The sequence below is a fragment of the Populus alba genome, chromosome 10 (assembly GCF_005239225.2).
Source record: "Populus alba chromosome 10, ASM523922v2, whole genome shotgun sequence".
In the NCBI taxonomy this organism is placed as follows: domain Eukaryota; kingdom Viridiplantae; phylum Streptophyta; class Magnoliopsida; order Malpighiales; family Salicaceae; genus Populus; species Populus alba.
The window spans coordinates 9,662,975-9,682,425 of record NC_133293.1 but is presented as its reverse complement, the minus strand read 5'-3'; the positions used below and the strand labels follow the sequence as shown (position 1 = coordinate 9,682,425).

General features: G+C 35.6%; 2 protein-coding genes across 2 annotated transcripts; both read right to left on the bottom strand.

Moving 5' to 3' along the window:
• Positions 1 to 7,485: 7,485 nt before the first annotated feature.
• LOC118061514 (3-ketoacyl-CoA synthase 20) lies at positions 7,486 to 9,657 on the bottom strand. Its single transcript, XM_035074968.2, has 2 exons — positions 8,827 to 9,657; positions 7,486 to 8,583 (listed from the first exon to the last, which is right to left on the bottom strand). The coding sequence occupies exons 1-2, from the start codon at positions 9,598 to 9,600 to the stop codon at positions 7,798 to 7,800; spliced, it is 1,560 nt and encodes a 519-aa protein (XP_034930859.1). The 5' UTR covers positions 9,601 to 9,657; the 3' UTR covers positions 7,486 to 7,797.
• Positions 9,658 to 15,234: 5,577 nt separating this feature from the next.
• LOC118061515 (3-ketoacyl-CoA synthase 20) lies at positions 15,235 to 17,379 on the bottom strand. Its single transcript, XM_035074969.2, has 2 exons — positions 16,547 to 17,379; positions 15,235 to 16,302 (listed from the first exon to the last, which is right to left on the bottom strand). The coding sequence occupies exons 1-2, from the start codon at positions 17,318 to 17,320 to the stop codon at positions 15,517 to 15,519; spliced, it is 1,560 nt and encodes a 519-aa protein (XP_034930860.1). The 5' UTR covers positions 17,321 to 17,379; the 3' UTR covers positions 15,235 to 15,516.
• Between the last annotated feature and the right edge of the window lie 2,072 nt (positions 17,380 to 19,451).

The following is a 19,451-nucleotide window of genomic DNA, read 5'->3' as shown; positions in this document are numbered from 1 at the left end:
ACTTGAAGCCTTTGGGCTCGCGCATGGTGAGAAGAGAGTGGAATAAGCTGGAGTGAGGAACGGTGCACACATGGGAGCGGTGAGAAGGTTTGAAAATGCTTGATTTGGAGCGAGTCTGCATCGGATGAGTGCCAATCTGTATAGGATAGCTAGGAGAGGATGCATCAGTGACGGGATCTTGGTCAGCGGACACAAGAGGCAGGGCAGGCAGAGACTCATGCATCGAAGGAATAATGGAGTCAACAGTAGGAGCCTGCAAACCTGAAAGAGGAACAATACTAGCAGATGGGTCAGTTAAGCAAGATCCACATGCACGTGGTATAGGATTGAGTTGTGTTGGTAGATCAGCCACTGGAGTGAAAGCAGGCTCAAGAAATGCACTAACAGGGGAGTTAGGTAGAGATTAAGAGCAAGAGGATCCTTGAAAGGGATAATTAAGCTCATCAAAAATAGCATGTCTGGAAATAAATATATTGTTAGTAGAACGATCAAGGCAACGAAAACCATGATGAGACATACTGTAGCCAAGAAAGATACATGGACGACTGCGAGGACTTAATTTGTGGGGAGCATAGTCACGTAAGTAAGGAAATACAAGGCAGCCAAAAGGATGAAAATTGGAATAAATGGGAGATTTACCGTACAGAAGCTCAAAAGGAGACAAGCCATCAAGAGTTGGTGTGGGCAACCGATTGACGATGAAAGCAGCTGTGCTAAAAGCATCAACCCAAAATCGTAGAGGAACATGTGAGTGAAAAAGCATTGCTAAACCAGTTTCAGTTATATGTCGATGTTTTCGCTCGGCTCTGCCATTTTGGGCTGGTGTATAAGGACAAGACATTTGATGATGAATGCCACAGTTTAATAAGTGATCCCGAAATTGATGATTTGTAAATTCAGTGCCTCCATCACTTTGAAATGCTTTGATTTTAAGTGAAAATTGTGTTTCTACAAATTTCTAGAATTGAATAAAAATACGAAAGAAATCGGATTTAAATTTTAAAGGATAGAGCCACGTAAATCGGGAATAATCATCAATAAAAATAACATAATATTTATAACCTAAATTGGATGGAACAGGAGATGAACCCCATAAATCACAATGAATAAGATCCAGAACATGAGATGCCCGTTTGTCATTATGTTGAAATGGCAGTCTATGACTTTTTGTGAGTTGACAACTAGAGCAAATAGTGGGAGTAGGCAGTAAAGAGGTAACACATAATTGACGCTTTTTATTTAAAAGAGAAATAGTAGAGTGTGACACATGGCCCAAACGTGCATGCCAAACATCAAATGAAGCTCGAGGACAATTATTTGAAAAAACAGAAAGCAAAGAGTGATGTCCACGCTTAAGCACATAAAGATCATTTTCACGCCGCCCGGTTGCCACCACCTTTCCTGTGACTAGATTCTGTATAACAAAGCGGTCATTAGTAAAGGTGATAGAGAAAGGAAAATCAGAGGTAAGTTTGCTAATGGAAATCAAATTTTTGGTTAAGCCAGGCACGACTAAAACATCTTTTAAAGTAAGGGAAGAAGTGGGACAAAGGATACCAGTATGAGAAATGGGAAGAGTGGCACCATTACTTACAACAACACAATCCTTACCTGTGTATAAATCAGATTTGTCCAACTGAGCAACATCATTAGTCATATGTGCAGTAGCGCCGGTGTCTGTATACCAATCAGAGGCCTGAGTAAAAGACTCCACAAGGTTGGCAGATTTTGAGGAATTAGAGTAACGATCATGACAAGAAGTAGCATAATGCCCTTCCTCACGACAAATCTGGCAGCGAATAGGGCGGTTGCGTTGAAAGCGACCATTTCCACGGCTACGACCCCCACGAAAGGGACGATTACCACCACGAGCAGGGACAGATTTATTTCTGTGGTAGGCAGTGAAGGCAGCAGAAGTGGATCCCGTGGAAGACAGCTCCAATGATTTAATAAAATTTTCATAACTCTCCGCCATAGGAACAATCTCCGTAAAGGAAGAGAGAGATGGAAGAGATAGCTGTGTAGTAGAGAAGGTGGAGAAAGCAGAGCCAAGTCCACGTAAATACCAATGTATTTTGTCGAGATCATCTACATGGCGACCCATTGCAGCAAGCTGGTCACAAATAGATTTGAACTCTCTGGAATATTCAACAACAGATCTAGTATCTTTCTTCATGTGCTGTAATTCATCTTTGAAACGTAGCTCCCGGGATTTGGAACGATGACTGAAGGTTGTCTCCAAAGTAGACCAGATAGCATATGAAGAGGTTAAGCCAACAACAACAGACATGGTTTCTTCAGTCAACGAGGTAAGAAGGAGGCTTAGAATGAGTTGATCGGTCTGCTGCCATTTAGCAAATGCTGGGTTGGTAGTGGCAGAGTCATCAGAACCGATGGTTGCGGAAGGAGGTTTAATAGAGCCATCAACATATCCAAGAAGATGTTGGCACTGCAGTAATGGCATCACTTGGCTACGCCAGAGGAGAAAGTTGGAAGAAGACAACTTGATGGTTAAGAGATGGACCATGGTGTTAAAAGACAGAGTGGAGGACGGAGTTTCAGAGGCCATTTGGATCAAGGGAGGTGAATCCTTAAAGAGGCTCTGATACCATGAGAAGGTTTATGAAACCACCGTGTCTTTGTCTGGTGGTGCAGTTCTTATTTATAGAGTTTCTCTAACACTATTACAGCAAGTAATTAATTACAGTGTCAACGTATCCTTCTATATATATAGCTACTGTCAACGTAACCTTCTATATATAGCTACTGTCTATAATCAAGGAATTACCTAGAATCATGAGATTGAGTTTTAATAACAGATACAATATTATTTGAGGAGAATCTTGGGGATACTGATATATTCGTAATAATTTGTTTCTAGTTTCACAATTACCAGTTGAGGATTTGATCTCAGAAAACAGGGTTTTTTTTTTTTTTTTTTTTCACTCATTTAACATCATCACAGCATTTAGCAACGCTTTAATTTGCTTTATGATAAGGAAGAGCGTATCAGGGTGGATATTATACTCAAATTGCAAATTATCCATGACCCTGTTCTTCCCTCCTAGCACATCCCTTGAGTTATTTCCTCAACCCGCCACTCCCATCCTGTTTCTCAGTTTTTCCTTTTGAGTAATTTATTGCTACAGTGCAAGTAATTTAAGTTTTGTAGCTTCTCTTTGCTTGCTTGCTTGGTTTTGTCATTGGCAGTTTAATTGTAATTCCTTGTATGGAGCGCTTAACTTACGGTATTTTTGAATTTTTTTGTGCACTGTGTATGTGTTGAGGACTGACACTATTCTAGCTCTCTTTTCCTTGCTTGCACCATATGATACAGATGCAGATATTAGATGTTTATTTTTCAGTCTTAAATGCTGCTAGTTTTTCACAAGGACAGAGGACGAGGAACTTGTTGCGAATGCCGTCGAGACAATTGTAAATTTTAAGGAATGCGACAAACAAACTAAAAAATGACAATACGTAAAGCTGCTAAATAGTAAGGCCACTGACCCACACTGTAGATACGTAAGTGTCAAGACATGTACGATATATAATAGTCCAGACTCCAGCCTTAACTTTTTGATAAATAAGATTACATAAAACTGAATGCTAAGGACACTGGACCACACCACAGATTACATAAATATACAACAGAGACGATGTCGAATGGTATAGCTTATTATTTTTTGGTTGGGCGATTGCATTTATTAGAATTTATTTTATTTTATTTTTATTTTTATTTTCTTTTATTTTATTTATTTATATTAGATAATTTTAACTAATGAGTTGAATCAAATAATTGAATGTTTTAAAATTATATATTTTTTTAATATTTATGACAGTTTTGATGACTAAAAATAATAAGATATTTTTCTTTCTAAATTCTTTTTTTTTTCCGTAGCTTTTTCACTTTATTCGCTTTTAATTCTTAGTTTTGTTTTCTTCAAAACCTCTTTCTTTGCTGTCTTAATTTAATTTAATTTTTTATTATTCCGAATCAATCAAACCAAACACACCTTGTTTAATAGAGCGTTTCAAAATGTAGATCAACTTGTATATTAAAAAAAATTTAATTTTTTTTATAAAAATTAATTTTTTTTATATTTTAGATTGTTTTGATGTACTGATCTTAAAAAATAAATCTAAATAAATAAAAAAATATATTATTTTGATGTATTTTAATATAAAAAATATTTTAAAAAATAATTATAACCAAATTCTTAAATAACTTTAAACTTTTTTTTTTCTGAGAGAAAAAACAGTGTTTTCTTTAAAGTAGGTGCTACTGTGTCAGCGTTTTCTTATTTTCTTTAACCACTCTGATGTGTGATCAGATTTGAATTGCAAAAACTTTTATTATCACTGGTGGGGCAAAATTTTAATTTATTTTTTTTTAAAAATATATTTTTAAATTTTTAATCCAATGTGTCAAAACAAATTTGAATATTGTTTTAAGAGATACGTTTAACATTAAATCACAGTAAATTTTTATTTTCATTTCCCTCAAAGCTCCGAATATGTACTATGATTCGTTGCTAGAGTATAAGATCAGTTTGCAATCCTAAAAAAAAAAAAAAAAAAGAAAGAAAGAAACACATACACCCATGAACATTTTTTTCTATATATAGCCTATTTGTTTTTATGGTTGAAAAGTATTTTTTTATAAAAAATTAATTTTTTTATTTTAAATTAATTTTTAATATTTTAAAATCATTTGATATACTAATATAAAAAAATTAAAAATATATATTATTTCAAGTAAAAAATATTGTAAAAAACAACAATCATATATATAATATACATCCTACATATCCACCTCAACTGATGAAACCGTGAATTTAAAGTGCAGGAGACAGGTGGGTTTGGGTTCAACCGATCCAGCAATGTTAGTTGGGAGAAGTGAATGTTTGCCCTTGTGTGCAAGACATCAAAGTTTATGTTTTTAGTTAACTGGAAATGAAGTAGTGCAGGTTATTACAAACCCAGGGTTTTTTTTATCTTATTTGTCTGAAATTTTGATTGTTAACCTTTGAATCGACAATATTCCTCCTTTTGGTGCTAACAAGTCTTGAAATCAAAAGACATGGTCAATAATATATAGTATTGTATATTTTTATTCAGCAGCACATTCATTGAAAGTAATCTTAAGAGTTGGACTTCGTAGCCAAGATATCAAGTTTGCTTATTTTCTTGATTTTTTAATTATGTTTAAATCTTAGGATTAGTAATTAAAAAATTATTAAATTTCTTCAACAACATGCTACTCACTTCTTCTTCTTCTTCTTCTTCTTTTCTTTCTATTTTATACATCAAGCAAATTCATGTCACCCACGTCATACACCACCATTTCAGTATTAACACATACTTTAGCATCATTTTAATCACGGATTAATTAAACTTGTATTAGACAATTTCATCATTCTCAATCATATCTAATGTTAATGTTTTAGCTTGTGGTTGTTGTAGCTTGTAGCTTATAAACATACATGTTGAAGTAGAATGATTTAGGTCCTGTTTGGTATGGTGTTTTAAAAGTGTTTTTGAAAAAAATTAAATTATTTTTTAATTTTTTTTATTTTAAATTAATATTTTTTTGTGTTTTTAAATCATTTGATATACTGATGTCAAAAATAATTTTAAAAAAATAAAAAATATTATTTTAATATATTTTAAAATAAAAAATATTTTAAAAAGCAACCGTAACTACTTTTTTAAATATTTTATTAATTAATTCTTTTTTTGTGGTTGTTGTAACTTGTAGCTCATAAACATACATGTTGAAATAGAATGAAGTGTACCGAGTGAATGCTGCTCACTTTTCTTTTCTATCTATTAATAAATCAAGCATATTCATGTCACCCAAGTTATACACCATCGTTTCAGTATTAACGCAGACTTTAGCATCATTTTAATCACAGACTAAATAAACTTACGTCAGACAATTTTATCAATCTCAATCACATTAAATGTTAATGTCTTAATTGAATTTTTTTTCTTGTGGTTGTTGTAGTTTGTTGTTCATAAATAGATGTTTGAGTATATCAGCCACCAGGTGAAGCAGGCGAAAAATTTAATTTTTTGTTTTGTTGTCGAGAATAATTAATAGATCGAGGGTACGGTGGCCTGAGATCTCAGGGGCGGGACGGTACTATTAATTAATATTTAGTCAATCGGTCCGGGAACAAAAATCCAGGAAACTTGCACTCCATCCTTCCTTATTCACAAGTGGCTGGTTATGCCGGCCACTAGTTATCGTGATGCTCCATACCACCAACTTCACAAAACCTAGTGGTATTTTAGGAGTTCACTTTTTCCTTCTTTGCTTAGCGTGTGAGACGGGAAGACTTCACATATTTATCGTGCAAGTCTTTGTTTATATATTTAGAAGACCGGTTTAATCTTAACAACTATATATAGTCAATGTGATATATGTATCTGAAGACGCTACTTGCCGAGTTGAGTTGAAAGCTAGTCAATTCTGAAATATCTTCTTCGAGGGTTTTTGGTTTCCATTAAATTTCACCTCTGTTGTTGTTCTGCCTTTGTCATCATGTAAATTATCTCTTAGATACTTTTGCACAATTACAATTTTTAGTGCATTAGTTGCATCCTTATCTGTTCTGACATTTTAGCTTTAGGTCTCCTATCGAAAATCCTATGAGTTAGTGTGTTTGACAATGGTTAATAGGGCTCGAAATTGTAGTTAATAAAATCCATTTTCTTTGTTTCGTTCTTGTTGAAGTGGAGAATTATAGGAAGGTATATAATAATTACCCTGCAAGATCGGTGATTTGAAGGGTAGAAGGACTTTTGAAAATGTGGTGTGTTTTCATAAAATTTTAATTTTTTTTAAAAAATTTAATTTTATTATATGTTTTGAATCGTTTTGAATATATTAATTTTAAAATATTTTTAAAAAAATAACATATACCAAACTCCCAGGCCAAAAAGTTTACATTCAACGACTAAGATTTAGTTTTCCGGTCTATCGACTCTTGCCTTAATTTTTGTCTCAAAAGCACAACCAATTTTTATCTCTCTCCGATCACCACTCATATTTAAATTATTTTCTCTGGTTAATTTTTTCATTAAGCTCAATTATTTTATTGAAGAACAATCCAAAGCGTCCCAACTCTTAAGATGCATGCATGTGTATTTTATCGCTCGGTTTAGTAGCACGTAATTAATGTTTGATGGAATGGAGTGAATAATGTAATTAATTTCCTTCATTTTGATTGTAAATTAAAATGCCTTGATTACAAAAATTCATGAATTTCAGCTTTACTCAAAACATTAATTGAAAAATGTCATTTTAACTAAATTGATTAGTCTGAATTGACCTGATATCTCAAGAATTAATTGTTTCAATATAATCCAGATTAATACCTCAATTGAACAAGATTTTGCGAGAGAATGTCTTTCACCAGCACAATATATATATAATATATATATATATATATATATATATATATATATATATATATATATAAACCGATATATATTGGAATGAAAATAGCGGGCAAGAATGCCACTAAACACCAACTTGACCACACGATAATAAATAAACATCGGACACGATCAGTGCTACGACAGGATTGCACAAAGAAACGTGAAAACATATAGCTAGAACCATTACATTATAACACCAATTTCGATAATGTTATATTTCGACACCAAAAGAGATGTGAAAATAACATTTTTATTCCATGTTATGTACTCCTGCATTCAGATAATAACATGTTGCCTATTGAAATAATAATAACGACGGACGATGACCTATTTTCCGAGAAGATGTTTTTAATAAACAATCGGTGCCACTCTAGGCACACGAACTGGAAAGTCATCAATCTCATCCATCCAAGGATTCTTCTCTGTGGCCGGGTCGATAGCTCTTACAGCACGCCACACGGCACTGTTGCACTTAAATCCTGAACCAAAACCTATTTGCCAAATTCTGTCCCCCTTCTTGATCCTTCCCTTGGCCTCGGAGTACGCCAACTCATACCACAAAGAACTGCTGGAGGTATTTCCGAACCTATAAAGAGTCATTCTTGATGGCTCCATATGCCATTCAGTGAGCTCAAGATTTTTCTCAAGCTCATCCAGCACGCCTCTTCCTCCCGCGTGGATGCAGAAGTGGTCAAATGCCATCTTGAAATCAGGAATATATGGTTTTATCTTCATCTTGAAGATTTTTTTGGCAACTAAGGTTACAACGAATAGAAGTTGTTCGGAGACTGGAAGAACTAATGGGCCCAGAGTGGTTATATTCGTTTTAAGGGCTTCTCCAGCTATAGCCATCAAGTCTTTTGAGAGAGAGACGCCAACTGTTTGGGTGTCAAGATCCTCTCGTTGCAAGACACAGTTGAAGGACTTATCATCTGCACCCTTATGTGTACGTACAGTACGGATAAGTTGATACTTTGAGCGACGTCGATCAAATGTCCGGTTGGATAGGAGGACTGCGGCTGCTCCCATACGGAAGAGGCAGTTGGTGACAAGCATCGATCGGTCATTGCCAAAATACCAGTTGCGAGTAATGTTCTCGGTGCTCACCACTAGGGCATAGGAGTTGGGATGCACCTGGTACAATGAAGTGTCAATCCTTGTAATTATTATTACTTTTATTATATAAAGGAAAAATATTTAAACCCGAGACTTTTTGACACGTATTTTTGAAATATGTACAAACTGATGCTTAATTTTTAGAATATCATACATATGTGCAAATCATGCTATATATCAACCGTCGTCAAATTAAATTGCTATATCCGAAAGTGGCACCACCTTAAAAACCTTAAAAGTTTGCCGTTTGAAGTAACAAACCTGTAAAAGGTCTTTGGCAAGATCAATAGAGATAAGTCCTGCACTGCAGCCCATACCACCAAGATTATAGGTCAAAATGTTCCCTCTAAGCTTGTAGTGATTCACTACTCTAGCTGAGAGAGACGGCGTGGGATTGAACAAACTGCTATTCACCACAAGTATTCCTATGTCTCTAGGCTTCACCCTTGTTTTGGCCAAGAGATCGTCAATTGCTCCGAACATCACCATCTCTGATTCCCTCCAGGATTCAGCCATGGACTGGTCTGGCGGGACACGCATCAAGCCTTTTGGAGCGTAGGTCATTTCACCATAGCCTGATTTCTCTAGGATTTTCTTTTGAAAAGCTAAGCTTTGCTCTGTGAAAACCTCGGACGCTGCAGATAACTGCATGAAGAGTTCTCTAGATGCTATATGAGCTGGTCCGGGCTTGTAACATGAAAAATCCACCAAGTAAACTTTTCTTGGACGGCTCATGAAGTAGAGTGTAGCAGTAAAAACAATTGAGGTTGAGGAAAGAACTACTGTCACAAAATTGAATTTGAGTTGATTCCAGAGTTCATCAACTGTGACTGTTGAAAGATGAGCAAAAATCACGCAAAGTGCTGGCATGAGCATGAGGTACATGGCATTGGAAACCAAGTAGTGGTAACCAAGTTTCACATATTTGAGCTGAACAGATAAAAGGAAGTTTGGTAAGGTGTTTTTCTTCCTCTCGGGTCGAGGTTGAGACAACACCGGTTTGTTTTCCAGGTTTTGTTTCTTCTCATCTGCCATATTCTACCAGTACCAACGAAGTTCAATTGGCAACACCTCAATTCAGTGATCAAAGTTCAAACATTCGGTGTCTTTTATATACGAGTGGTGTGCTTGTACTGCATTTTTTAATTTTTTTTACATAGTTATAAAACTTTGCCAACCGGATAGATTAATGTAGGAAATTCAAAATTCAAAGCTTGAATCGGGTTAGGTTACTAGTTGAATTAACCAAGATTTTGACCAGCTAAAACTCATTTAACTATGATAGGTTTTTAATAATTCAGGTGATCCGGTTCAAACTCAACCGAGTTAATAGCCAAAAAAAAAAAAAAAAGCAATGAGTAGTCAGAAATATTAAAATGCCTTGATTAAAAATATTCATGAATTTCAGCTTTACTCAAACCGGTTTTAAATGCAGTAGAAACGTTGGTTGACTTAAATCCAAACCCATATTGGAACACTCACTGTTCTTGAATCAGAAAAACTGAATTTCACTCACTGCTTTATTCATTATCAACATGTGGCTTATATATCCATTTAACAACAGCTTATCAACATGTGGCTTATATATCCATTTAACAACAGGCTTACGCTGTGCATGCATTGTGCATGTTGACAGCTAAGGAATAACCGACTTCTAACAGACTAACTAACTCTTAACAGACTAACTTCCATCCGTAATAATAGGAAGTATAGTAACAGTATTAACAGAACAATAACCGGGAATAGTAAAGGAAAAATAGAGAAGAACAAGCAATACTGTTAATTCCTGTTAACAGTCTATCAATCCCTCCCTTAAACTGTTATTCAGTTTACATGTGGAATTTCACACAATCCCAGCAATCTTCGAAGCTTTAAGAATACCTCTAACCCGAGAGGTTTTGTCATGATGTCAGCTATTTGATCTTGAGTTTTACAGTAACTCAAGTTAACCACATTCTTTTTCACCATTTCACGAAGAAAATGAAACCTTATATCAATGTGTTTGCTTCTGCCGTGGAGAACAAGATTCTTGGAAAGTTTTATGCTAGAACTGTTGTCACACAAAATTGCAGTGTGTTCCTTTTGTTCACAGCCAAGCTGCTCCCAAACTCTTCTAAGCCAAACACACTGACATGCACATGATGCAACAGCAATGTACTCAGCTTCGGTTGTTGATAGGCTAACAACAGGTTGTTTCTTAGACAACCATGACACTGCTCCATAGCTGATTAAAAACACACAACCTGTGGTACTTTTGCGATCATCTATATCTCCAGCAAAGTCGCTATCTGAGTAGGCTGTAAGTTGCTTGCACCCTCCTTTCTTGTAGAAGATGCCCAAGTTCAGTGTTCCCATCAGATATCTGAGTAGCCTCTTTGCTGCTAACCAGTGTTGCTCTGTTGGTCTTGACATGAACCTGCTAATAAGACCTACACCATACATTAAGTTAGGTCTGGTTGCAGTTAAGTACATAAGGCTGCCAACCACCTGTTTGAACATGCTTGCATCGACCTTGGTTCCCTCCTCATCCTTTGACAGTTTGCAGCTTGGAACTATAGGATTCTTGACTGAGTTGCATTTATCCATGCCAAATTGTTTTAGAATTTCTCGAGCATACCTCCTTTGACATATATAAATCCCTTCAGGATTTTATATCACCTCAATTCCTAAGAAAAACTTCATTTTTCCCAAATCTGACATGTCATATTCCAGCATCATGAGCTTCTTGAACTCTGAACACATGTTCTTGTCGTTCCCAGTGAAGATCAAATCGTCAACATACAGACTGACAATTAACACCTTTCCTCCTCCTTCTAGTTTAGTGAACAAGGTGTGCTCACAGTAGCATTTCTTGAAGCCTTCTTGGAGAAAGTAAGCCTCAATTTTGCTATACCAAGCTCGTGGAGCTTGTTTGAGGCCATATAATGCCTTGTTGAGCTTATAAACCTTGTGTTCCTCACCCTCTTTCTCATATCCTTGGGGTTGTTCTACAAAGACCTCCTCATTGAGCTCACCATGCAGAAATGCACTCTTTACATCTAGTTGAAAGACACTCCATCCCTCTTGAGCTGCTAGAGTAATTATCACACGTATGGTATCCAATCTTGCAACTGGAGCATATACCTCTGTATAGTCAATTCCATATTGGTGTGCATATCCCTTCGCCACAAGTCTAGCCTTGCATTTATCTATCTCACCACTCTCATTGAGCTTGGTTTTAAATATCCATTTAACCCCAATGCTGTTTACTCCTTCGGGTAAGATAGTCAGAGCCCATGTGTTATTTCGTTCAATAGCCTCAATTTCTTTATTCATTGCATTTCTCCATTTCTTGCTTTTCACAGCTTCCTCAAATGTGGATGGATCATCTTTACTTTTAATAACCATGGCATTTAAGTCCTCTTCTTCTGACAGATTCTCTCCTGTTTCATAATCTTGCATCCAGGGTGGAATTCGTCTTACCCTCCCTGATCCTGAAGGGTTCACTTCATGTGTCACACTGGGATGTGCATGATTGTCACTAGATCCTGCCTCATTCATGCCTTTGAAGTTGGTCTCTTCATTATTGTTGCTATCTGTTCTAAGTCCTCCATTTGAATTTGTTTCTTCATTCTCACTATCCTCTGTGGTCAGCTTTTGTGTATTCTGAGCTTCATCAGTTTCTTCTTCAGAATCACCCCATTCTAGTGCATCTGAGGTTGTTTCTTCACTGCTCATATTCCAATTCCAGCCTTTATTTTCTTCGAAAACAACATCCCTGCTGACAATTATTTTCTTAGAAGTTGGATCAAATAGCCTGTAAGCTTTTGATTCATCACTTACTCCCAGCAAAACACATTGTATGCTTTTATTATCCAACTTAATTCTCTTCTGGTCTGGTACATATACGTACGTGTGCCAAGCACCCAAAGACCCTGAAATATTCTACAGTGGGCTTCAAGCCACTCCATGCTTCCTCTGGAGTTAAGTGCTGGAGGGCTTGAGTAGGACTCCTGTTGAGCACATGCACACACCACCTCACAGCTTCTGGCCAGAAAACTTTTGGTACTTGTTTATCTGTAAGAATGCACCGTACTAAATTCATCACAGTCCTATTCTTTCTCTCGGCAACTCCATTCTGTTAAGGAGTATAGGCTGCAGTTAATTGTCTACTGATGCCATTTTCCTTGCAAAACTCCTCAAACTCATTTGAATTGAACTCACCACCTCTATCAGTTCTTAAGCATTTGAGGTAGGCTCCTGTTTCCTTCTCAACAGAAATCTTGTATCTTTTGAACATGATGAAAGCTTCTGATTTTTCATGCAGGAAGTAAGTCCATGTCTTACGACTGAAGTCATCTATAAAGCTTAAAAAATACCTCTTGTTGCTGTTTGATGCTGGATTTATGGGGCCACATATATCTGCATGTACCAATTCTAGCCTTTGTGATGCTCTCCATAGGCTCCTTTTAGGAATCGATCCTCTGTGTTGTTTGCCAGTTAGACATGTTGTGCAAACTTGTGCACAAGCTGCTGGTGAGGGCAAACCAGCAGGCAATCTGTTGACCATCCTTCTGATTGAAGGGTTCTCAACCCTTTGAAACTTATGTGGCCAAATCTGCAGTGCCATAGGTAACTTTCATCTTCTATTACAGCTTGTAGACAAGTATTGACTTTAGGAGTCATTGTTGCGAGTACAGCAAACATCCTGTTTGTACTCATTTCAGATTGAATGATTAAGCCCCTGGTAGGATGGAAAACTTTACACTTCCCATGCTGAATCAGAATAGTTACTCCTTTGTTTTGTAGTTGCCCTATGCTCAACAGATTGTTTTTCAGCTCAGGAATGTAATACACTTCTGTGATCACTTGAGTGATTCCATTTACTTTCATTCTTGCATTTCCCTTCCCCATAACTGCCATTTTTGAGTTATCGCCTAGCTTTACTGTGTGTCTGAATTGATCATCCAGTTCTGAGAACCATTCTTTGTTTCCACTCATGTGATTGCTACAACCTGAATCAAGAAACCAGATCTCTTTTCTTTCTTCATGATTAAACTCCTCATAAGCCATTAATAACAGTTCTTCTCCTTCATCTGTTTCTGCATAATTAACTCCTTTCTCCCAAGTAGGACACTCATATTGGAAGTGTCCTAATCTGTGACATTTGAAGCATTCGATTGCAGCTTTATTGAATGGTAGTCTGTCACGTCCTCTCCCTCTTCCTCTTCCTTTAAACACTCCTCGACCTCTTCCTCTACCAGTGTTTTCTTCATAAGAAATTTTGAGAGCCTGTTCTTCTGCTTGATGACCATTCATTATTTGCTCATGAACTAATAGACTGCTCTGCAGCTCATCAATGGTCAAAGTATTTAGATCATTTGACTCTTCGATAGAGCAAACCACATAATCGAATTTAGAGGTCATAAACCTCAGGACTTTTTCGTTGATTGTGGTTTGACTCATCAAATCACCATGAGTCTTCATTTTATTGGCAATAGTGAGGGTGCGACCAAAGAAACTGTTAACAGTTTCTCCTTCCTTCATGTGCAGAGTCTCAAAATCCCTCCTGAGAGCCTGTAGCTGTGCTCTTTTCACCTTAGTGGAGCCTTGGTACTTCTGTTTCATGGAGTCCCAGATTCCCTTTGAGGTATCTCTATTTAGAATGGTTTCCATGATATTTCGATCTATAGCTTGGAAAAGGTAATTCTTCACCTTTAAATCTTTCAGCTTCTACCCCTCAATTAGTTTGTGTTGTCCCTCTGCTGCTCCTACTGTGGACATGGATCCTGGATCAGTCCTTTGTGGCACCTCCATTGATATTCCATTCTCTATGAGATCCTAGTATTCTTTGGAGCGAAGGAAGTTCTCCATCAACATCGCCCAATGATCATAATATCCATCAAATTTAGGAATAGCTGCCTGAACAAAACTGCTATTGTTGTTATCCATGATTCTGTTAATTCTCTCGGATCACAAGGAGATGTTGGATTTCTTCTTTTTGTTCCTCACACTCACACTCACACTCAGGTCACCTATGATGCAGGCTCTGATACCAATTATTAGAACACTCACTGTTCTTGAATCAGAAGAACTGAATTTCACTCACTGCTTTATTCATTATCAACATGTGGCTTATATAGCCATTTAACAACAGGCTTACGTTGTGCATGCATTGTGCATGTTGACAGCTAAGGAATAACCGACTTCTAACAGACTAACTGACTCTTAACAGACTAACTTCCATTCGTAATAATAGGAAGTATAGTAACAGTATTAACAAAACAATAACCGGGAATAGTAAAGGAAAAACATAGAAGAACAAAGCAATACTGTTAATTCCTGTTAATAGTCTATCAACCCATGCCAATATTTTTTTTAAAAAAAAAATTAATTAAAAATATCATTTTAACTGAATTGATTTGATATCTCACAAGTTGATTCAATATAATCCAAATTATTTTCTGAGCCAATACCTTAAGTGAACCCGACATTAGAGATATAGCCATTACATTTCATCGAACAAGATTTTGTGAGAGAATGTCAGTCATGAATGAGTTGTCAGAAATATTAGAGTTAGCAACTTCCCCGCACAATATATATATATATATATATATATATATATATATATATATATATATATATATATATATATATATGATATATATTGGAATAAAAATAGCTGGCAAGAATCCCACTAAACACCAACTTGACCACACGATAATAAATAAACATCGGACCCGATCAGTGCTACAACAGGATTGCATGCACAAGGAAGCATGAAAACATATAGCTAGAACCATTACATTATAACAACAATTTCGATAATGTTATATTTCGACACCAAAAGAGATGTGAAATTAACATTTTTATTTCATGTTAATAATTACTCCTGCATTCGGATAATAACATAATATTGCCGATTGAAATAATAATAACGAAGGACGATGACCTTTTTCCGAGATGATGTTTTTAATAAACAATCGGTGCCACTCTAGGCACACGAACTGGAAAGTCATCAATCTCATCCATCCAAGGATTCTTCTCTTTGGCCGGGTCGATAGCTCTTATAGCACGCCACACGGCACTGTTGCACTTAAATCCTGAACCAAAACCTATTTGCCAAATTCTGTCCCCCTTCTTGATCCTTCCCTTGGCCTCGGAGTACGCCAACTCATACCACAAAGAACTGCTGGAGGTATTTCCGAACCTATAAAGAGTCATTCTTGATGGCTCCATATGCCATTCAGTAAGCTCAAGACTTTTCTCAAGCTCATCCAGCACGCCTCTTCCTCCCGCGTGGATGCAGAAGTGGTCAAATGCCATCTTGAAATCAGGAATATATGGTTTTATCTTCATCTTGAAGATTTTTTTGGCAACTAAGGTTACAACGAATAGAAGTTGTTCGGAGACTGGAAGAACTAATGGGCCCAGAGTGGTTATATTCGTTTTAAGGGCTTCTCCAGCTATAGCCATCAAGTCTTTTGAGAGAGAGACGCCAACTGTTTGGGTGTCAAGATCCTCTCGTTGCAAGACACAGTTGAAGGACTTATCATCTGCACCCTTATGTGTACGTACAGTACGGATAAGTTGATACTTTGAGCGACGTCGATCAAATGTCCGGTTGGATAGGAGGACTGCGGCTGCTCCCATACGGAAGAGGCAGTTGGTGACAAGCATCGATCGGTCATTGCCAAAATACCAGTTGCGAGTAATGTTCTCGGTGCTCACCACTAGGGCATAGGAGTTGGGATGCACCTGGTACAATGAAGTGTCAATCCTTGTAATTATTATTACTTTTATTATATAAAGGAAAAATATTTAAACCCGAGACTTTTTGACACGTATTTTTGAAATATGTACAAACTGATGCTTAATTTTTAGAATATCATACATATGTGCAAATCATGCTATATATCAACCGTCGTCAAATCAAATTTGCTAAATCCGAAAGGGGAACCACCTTAAAAACCTTAAAAGTTTGTCATTTGAAGTAACAAACCTGTAAAAGGTCTTTGGCAAGATCAATAGAAATAAGTCCTGCACTGCAGCCCATACCACCAAGATTATAGGTCAAAATGTTCCCTCTAAGCTTGTAGTGATTCACTACTCTAGCTGAGAGAGACGGCGTGGGATTGAACAAACTGCTATTCACCACAAGTATTCCTATGTCTCTAGGCTTCACCCTTGTTTTGGCCAAGAGATCGTCAATTGCTCCGAACATCACCATCTCTGATTCCCTCCAGGATTCAGCCATGGACTGGTCTGGCGGGACACGCATCAAGCCTTTTGGAGCGTAGGTCATTTCACCATAGCCTGATTTCTCTAGGATTTTCTTTTGAAAAGCTAAGCTTTGCTCTGTGAAAACCTCGGACGCTGCAGATAACTGCATGAAGAGTTCTCTAGATGCTATATGAGCTGGTCCGGGCTTGTAACATGAAAAATCCACCAAGTAAACTTTTCTTGGACAGCTCATGAAGTAGAGTGTAGCAGTAAAAACAATTGAGGTTGAGGAAAGAACTACTGTCACAAAATTGAATTTGAGTTGATTCCAGAGTTCATCAACTGTGACTGTTGAAAGATGAGCAAAAATCACGCAAAGTGCTGGCATGAGCATGAGGTACATGGCATTGGAAACCAAGTAGTGGTAACCAAGTTTCACATATTTGAGCTGAACAGATAAAAGGAAGTTTTGTAAGGTGTTTTTCTTCCTCTCGGGTCGAGGTTGAGACAACACAGGTTTGTTTTCCAGGTTTTGTTTCTTCTCATCTGCCATATTCTACCGGTACCAACGAAGTTCAATTGGCAACACCTCAATTCAGTGATCAAAGTTCAAACCTTCGGTGTCTTTTATACACGAGTGGTGTGCTTGTACTGCATTATTTAAATTTTTTTTTACCATATTTATAAAACTTTGCCAACCGGATAGATTAATGTAGGAAATTCAAAATTCAAAATCGGTTCAGGTTACTAGTTGAATTTGTTAGAAAAATAATATAAATGGACCTCAGCTAGCAATTTAAGTTATTGGATTAAAATAATTTTTTGATATGGTATCATAGCCTTGATGACCAAGCAATCACGAGTTCGAATCTCATCATCCTTATTTATTTAATAAAAAATTATGTAAAAGATAATGTGAGCCTGTGCAAGTTTTAAGCCCAAATAGCTTTCATTTAATAGGGTGTGTTAGAGAATAATATAAATCATATCCTAAAAACACACATAACAATTTAAATTATCGGGTTAAGATGGTATTTTGACAAAATTGACCAAGATTTTGACCAATAAAACTCATTTAACTATGATAGGTTTTTAATAATTTAGGTGATCCGGTTCAAACTCAACCAAGTTAATAACCCAAAAAAAAAAACCACTCAACACTTCCACGAGATTACGGGAGTGTTAACTATTGCAGTGTTGTCGTGCTTTTAAAAAATATTTTGTTTTTTACTTCAAATTAAAATTTTTGATATTTTTTAATGGTTTTGATACGTTGATATTAAAAATAAATTTTAAAAAATATTATTTTAATAAATTTTCAAACAAAAAATAATTTTTTAAAAATCATTATCACAATTTAAAACTACCTATTTTGATTATGACACAATCATTCGCCACAAAACAATTATCCTTCATATTAATTTTCAACAATATGTGAAAAAACTTGAACTAACCTTTTTGTCTATTTTATCTTTCAATATTAAGGTAGTTTAGAATTGAACCTCATAATTTATTTATTTTTAATTTGTCTTTTTATATGGTTAAAGTAGTTTGCGAATTTACTTGTGTAACCCAAGTTATCCTAGTTATGGGTTTAGTGGAGTGTTTTTTTTTTTTTTAAATATTGAACTTGAGTTTGTTATCATTTATTTTTTTCTCGTATAATTAAAAAAAATAGTTTCAAAAAAAATACATGCTATTAAATTTTATAAAGCTCATAAATCTGTTCACAGGTTTGGTTTGTTGACATTGTTCGTGGGTTTGGAAAATTTAACTTTTTTGTCGATTTCATCTATCGATAGTGGGTTAATTGGGAATTCAATATCAGTATTGAGTTGATGTTTGATTTTGTGATATTTTATTTTTATTATTGTATAGTTAAATAAAAAATATATTTTTTTTAAAAAAAACCAAATTATAATCTCAATGAAGTCCATAACCCGATTCACTGGTTTGGCATGCTAGCTCAAGTTACTTAATTCACAGGTTTGACTGGTTTACTAACAGACTGGATATGTTTTTTTTTTTTATCCTTTATTTTTTTTATTTCATCATTCAATATTGGATTGGTTAGGAAATAGACTAAAAAGTTTATTTTTGTTTGTTTTATATAGGGTTATCATAATCTTAAATAAATATATATTTTAGGGTTGGTATTTAATTTTATGAGTATCTATTTTTATTATATAATTAAAAAGAGCTTACAAAAAAAAGTTATTAAATCCAATAGAGTCCATGATTCGAGTTATTGGAGGACCAGGATTGATTTAATCTATCATTGTCTCAATATTTACAAAAAACATTATCTTGAATTTTTTTAAAATGCTAAGTCATGTTTTCATTAGTCATCCACTTTACATTTGGATCGATAAAATTGATTATTTAAATTGGACTAGCTCTCATGCGATTTAATTTGAAACTTAAGTTAGACAAAGAGCTGAGACGAAAGGTTTTAAGATTGACCCATTTGATAAGAATTCATAACATTATCAAAAAAACTCTTCGTGCTCTCAATAGTCTTTTTTATGTTTTAAAAAAAATTATCTGACCAAGACAAAGCACGAGTCAATAAACTTGTAACATAGACTAGTTAACGTTTTTTAGCTTTTTTAGCTGGTGAATTTTTTTTCATCATTTAAGAATATTTAAAAATGCAAAAATTATAGTATAATTGATTTTAAGAT

Coding starts and splice junctions, on each gene's coding strand:
- LOC118061515 (XM_035074969.2), bottom strand. CDS start 17,320: ATGGCAGATGAGAAGAAACAAAACCTGGAAAACAAACCTGTGTTGTCT. Junction 16,303..16,546: donor TTGCCAAAGACCTTTTACAG/GTTTGTTACTTC, acceptor TCATTGTACCAG/GTGCATCCCAACTCCTATGC.
- LOC118061514 (XM_035074968.2), bottom strand. CDS start 9,600: ATGGCAGATGAGAAGAAACAAAACCTGGAAAACAAACCGGTGTTGTCT. Junction 8,584..8,826: donor TTGCCAAAGACCTTTTACAG/GTTTGTTACTTC, acceptor TCATTGTACCAG/GTGCATCCCAACTCCTATGC.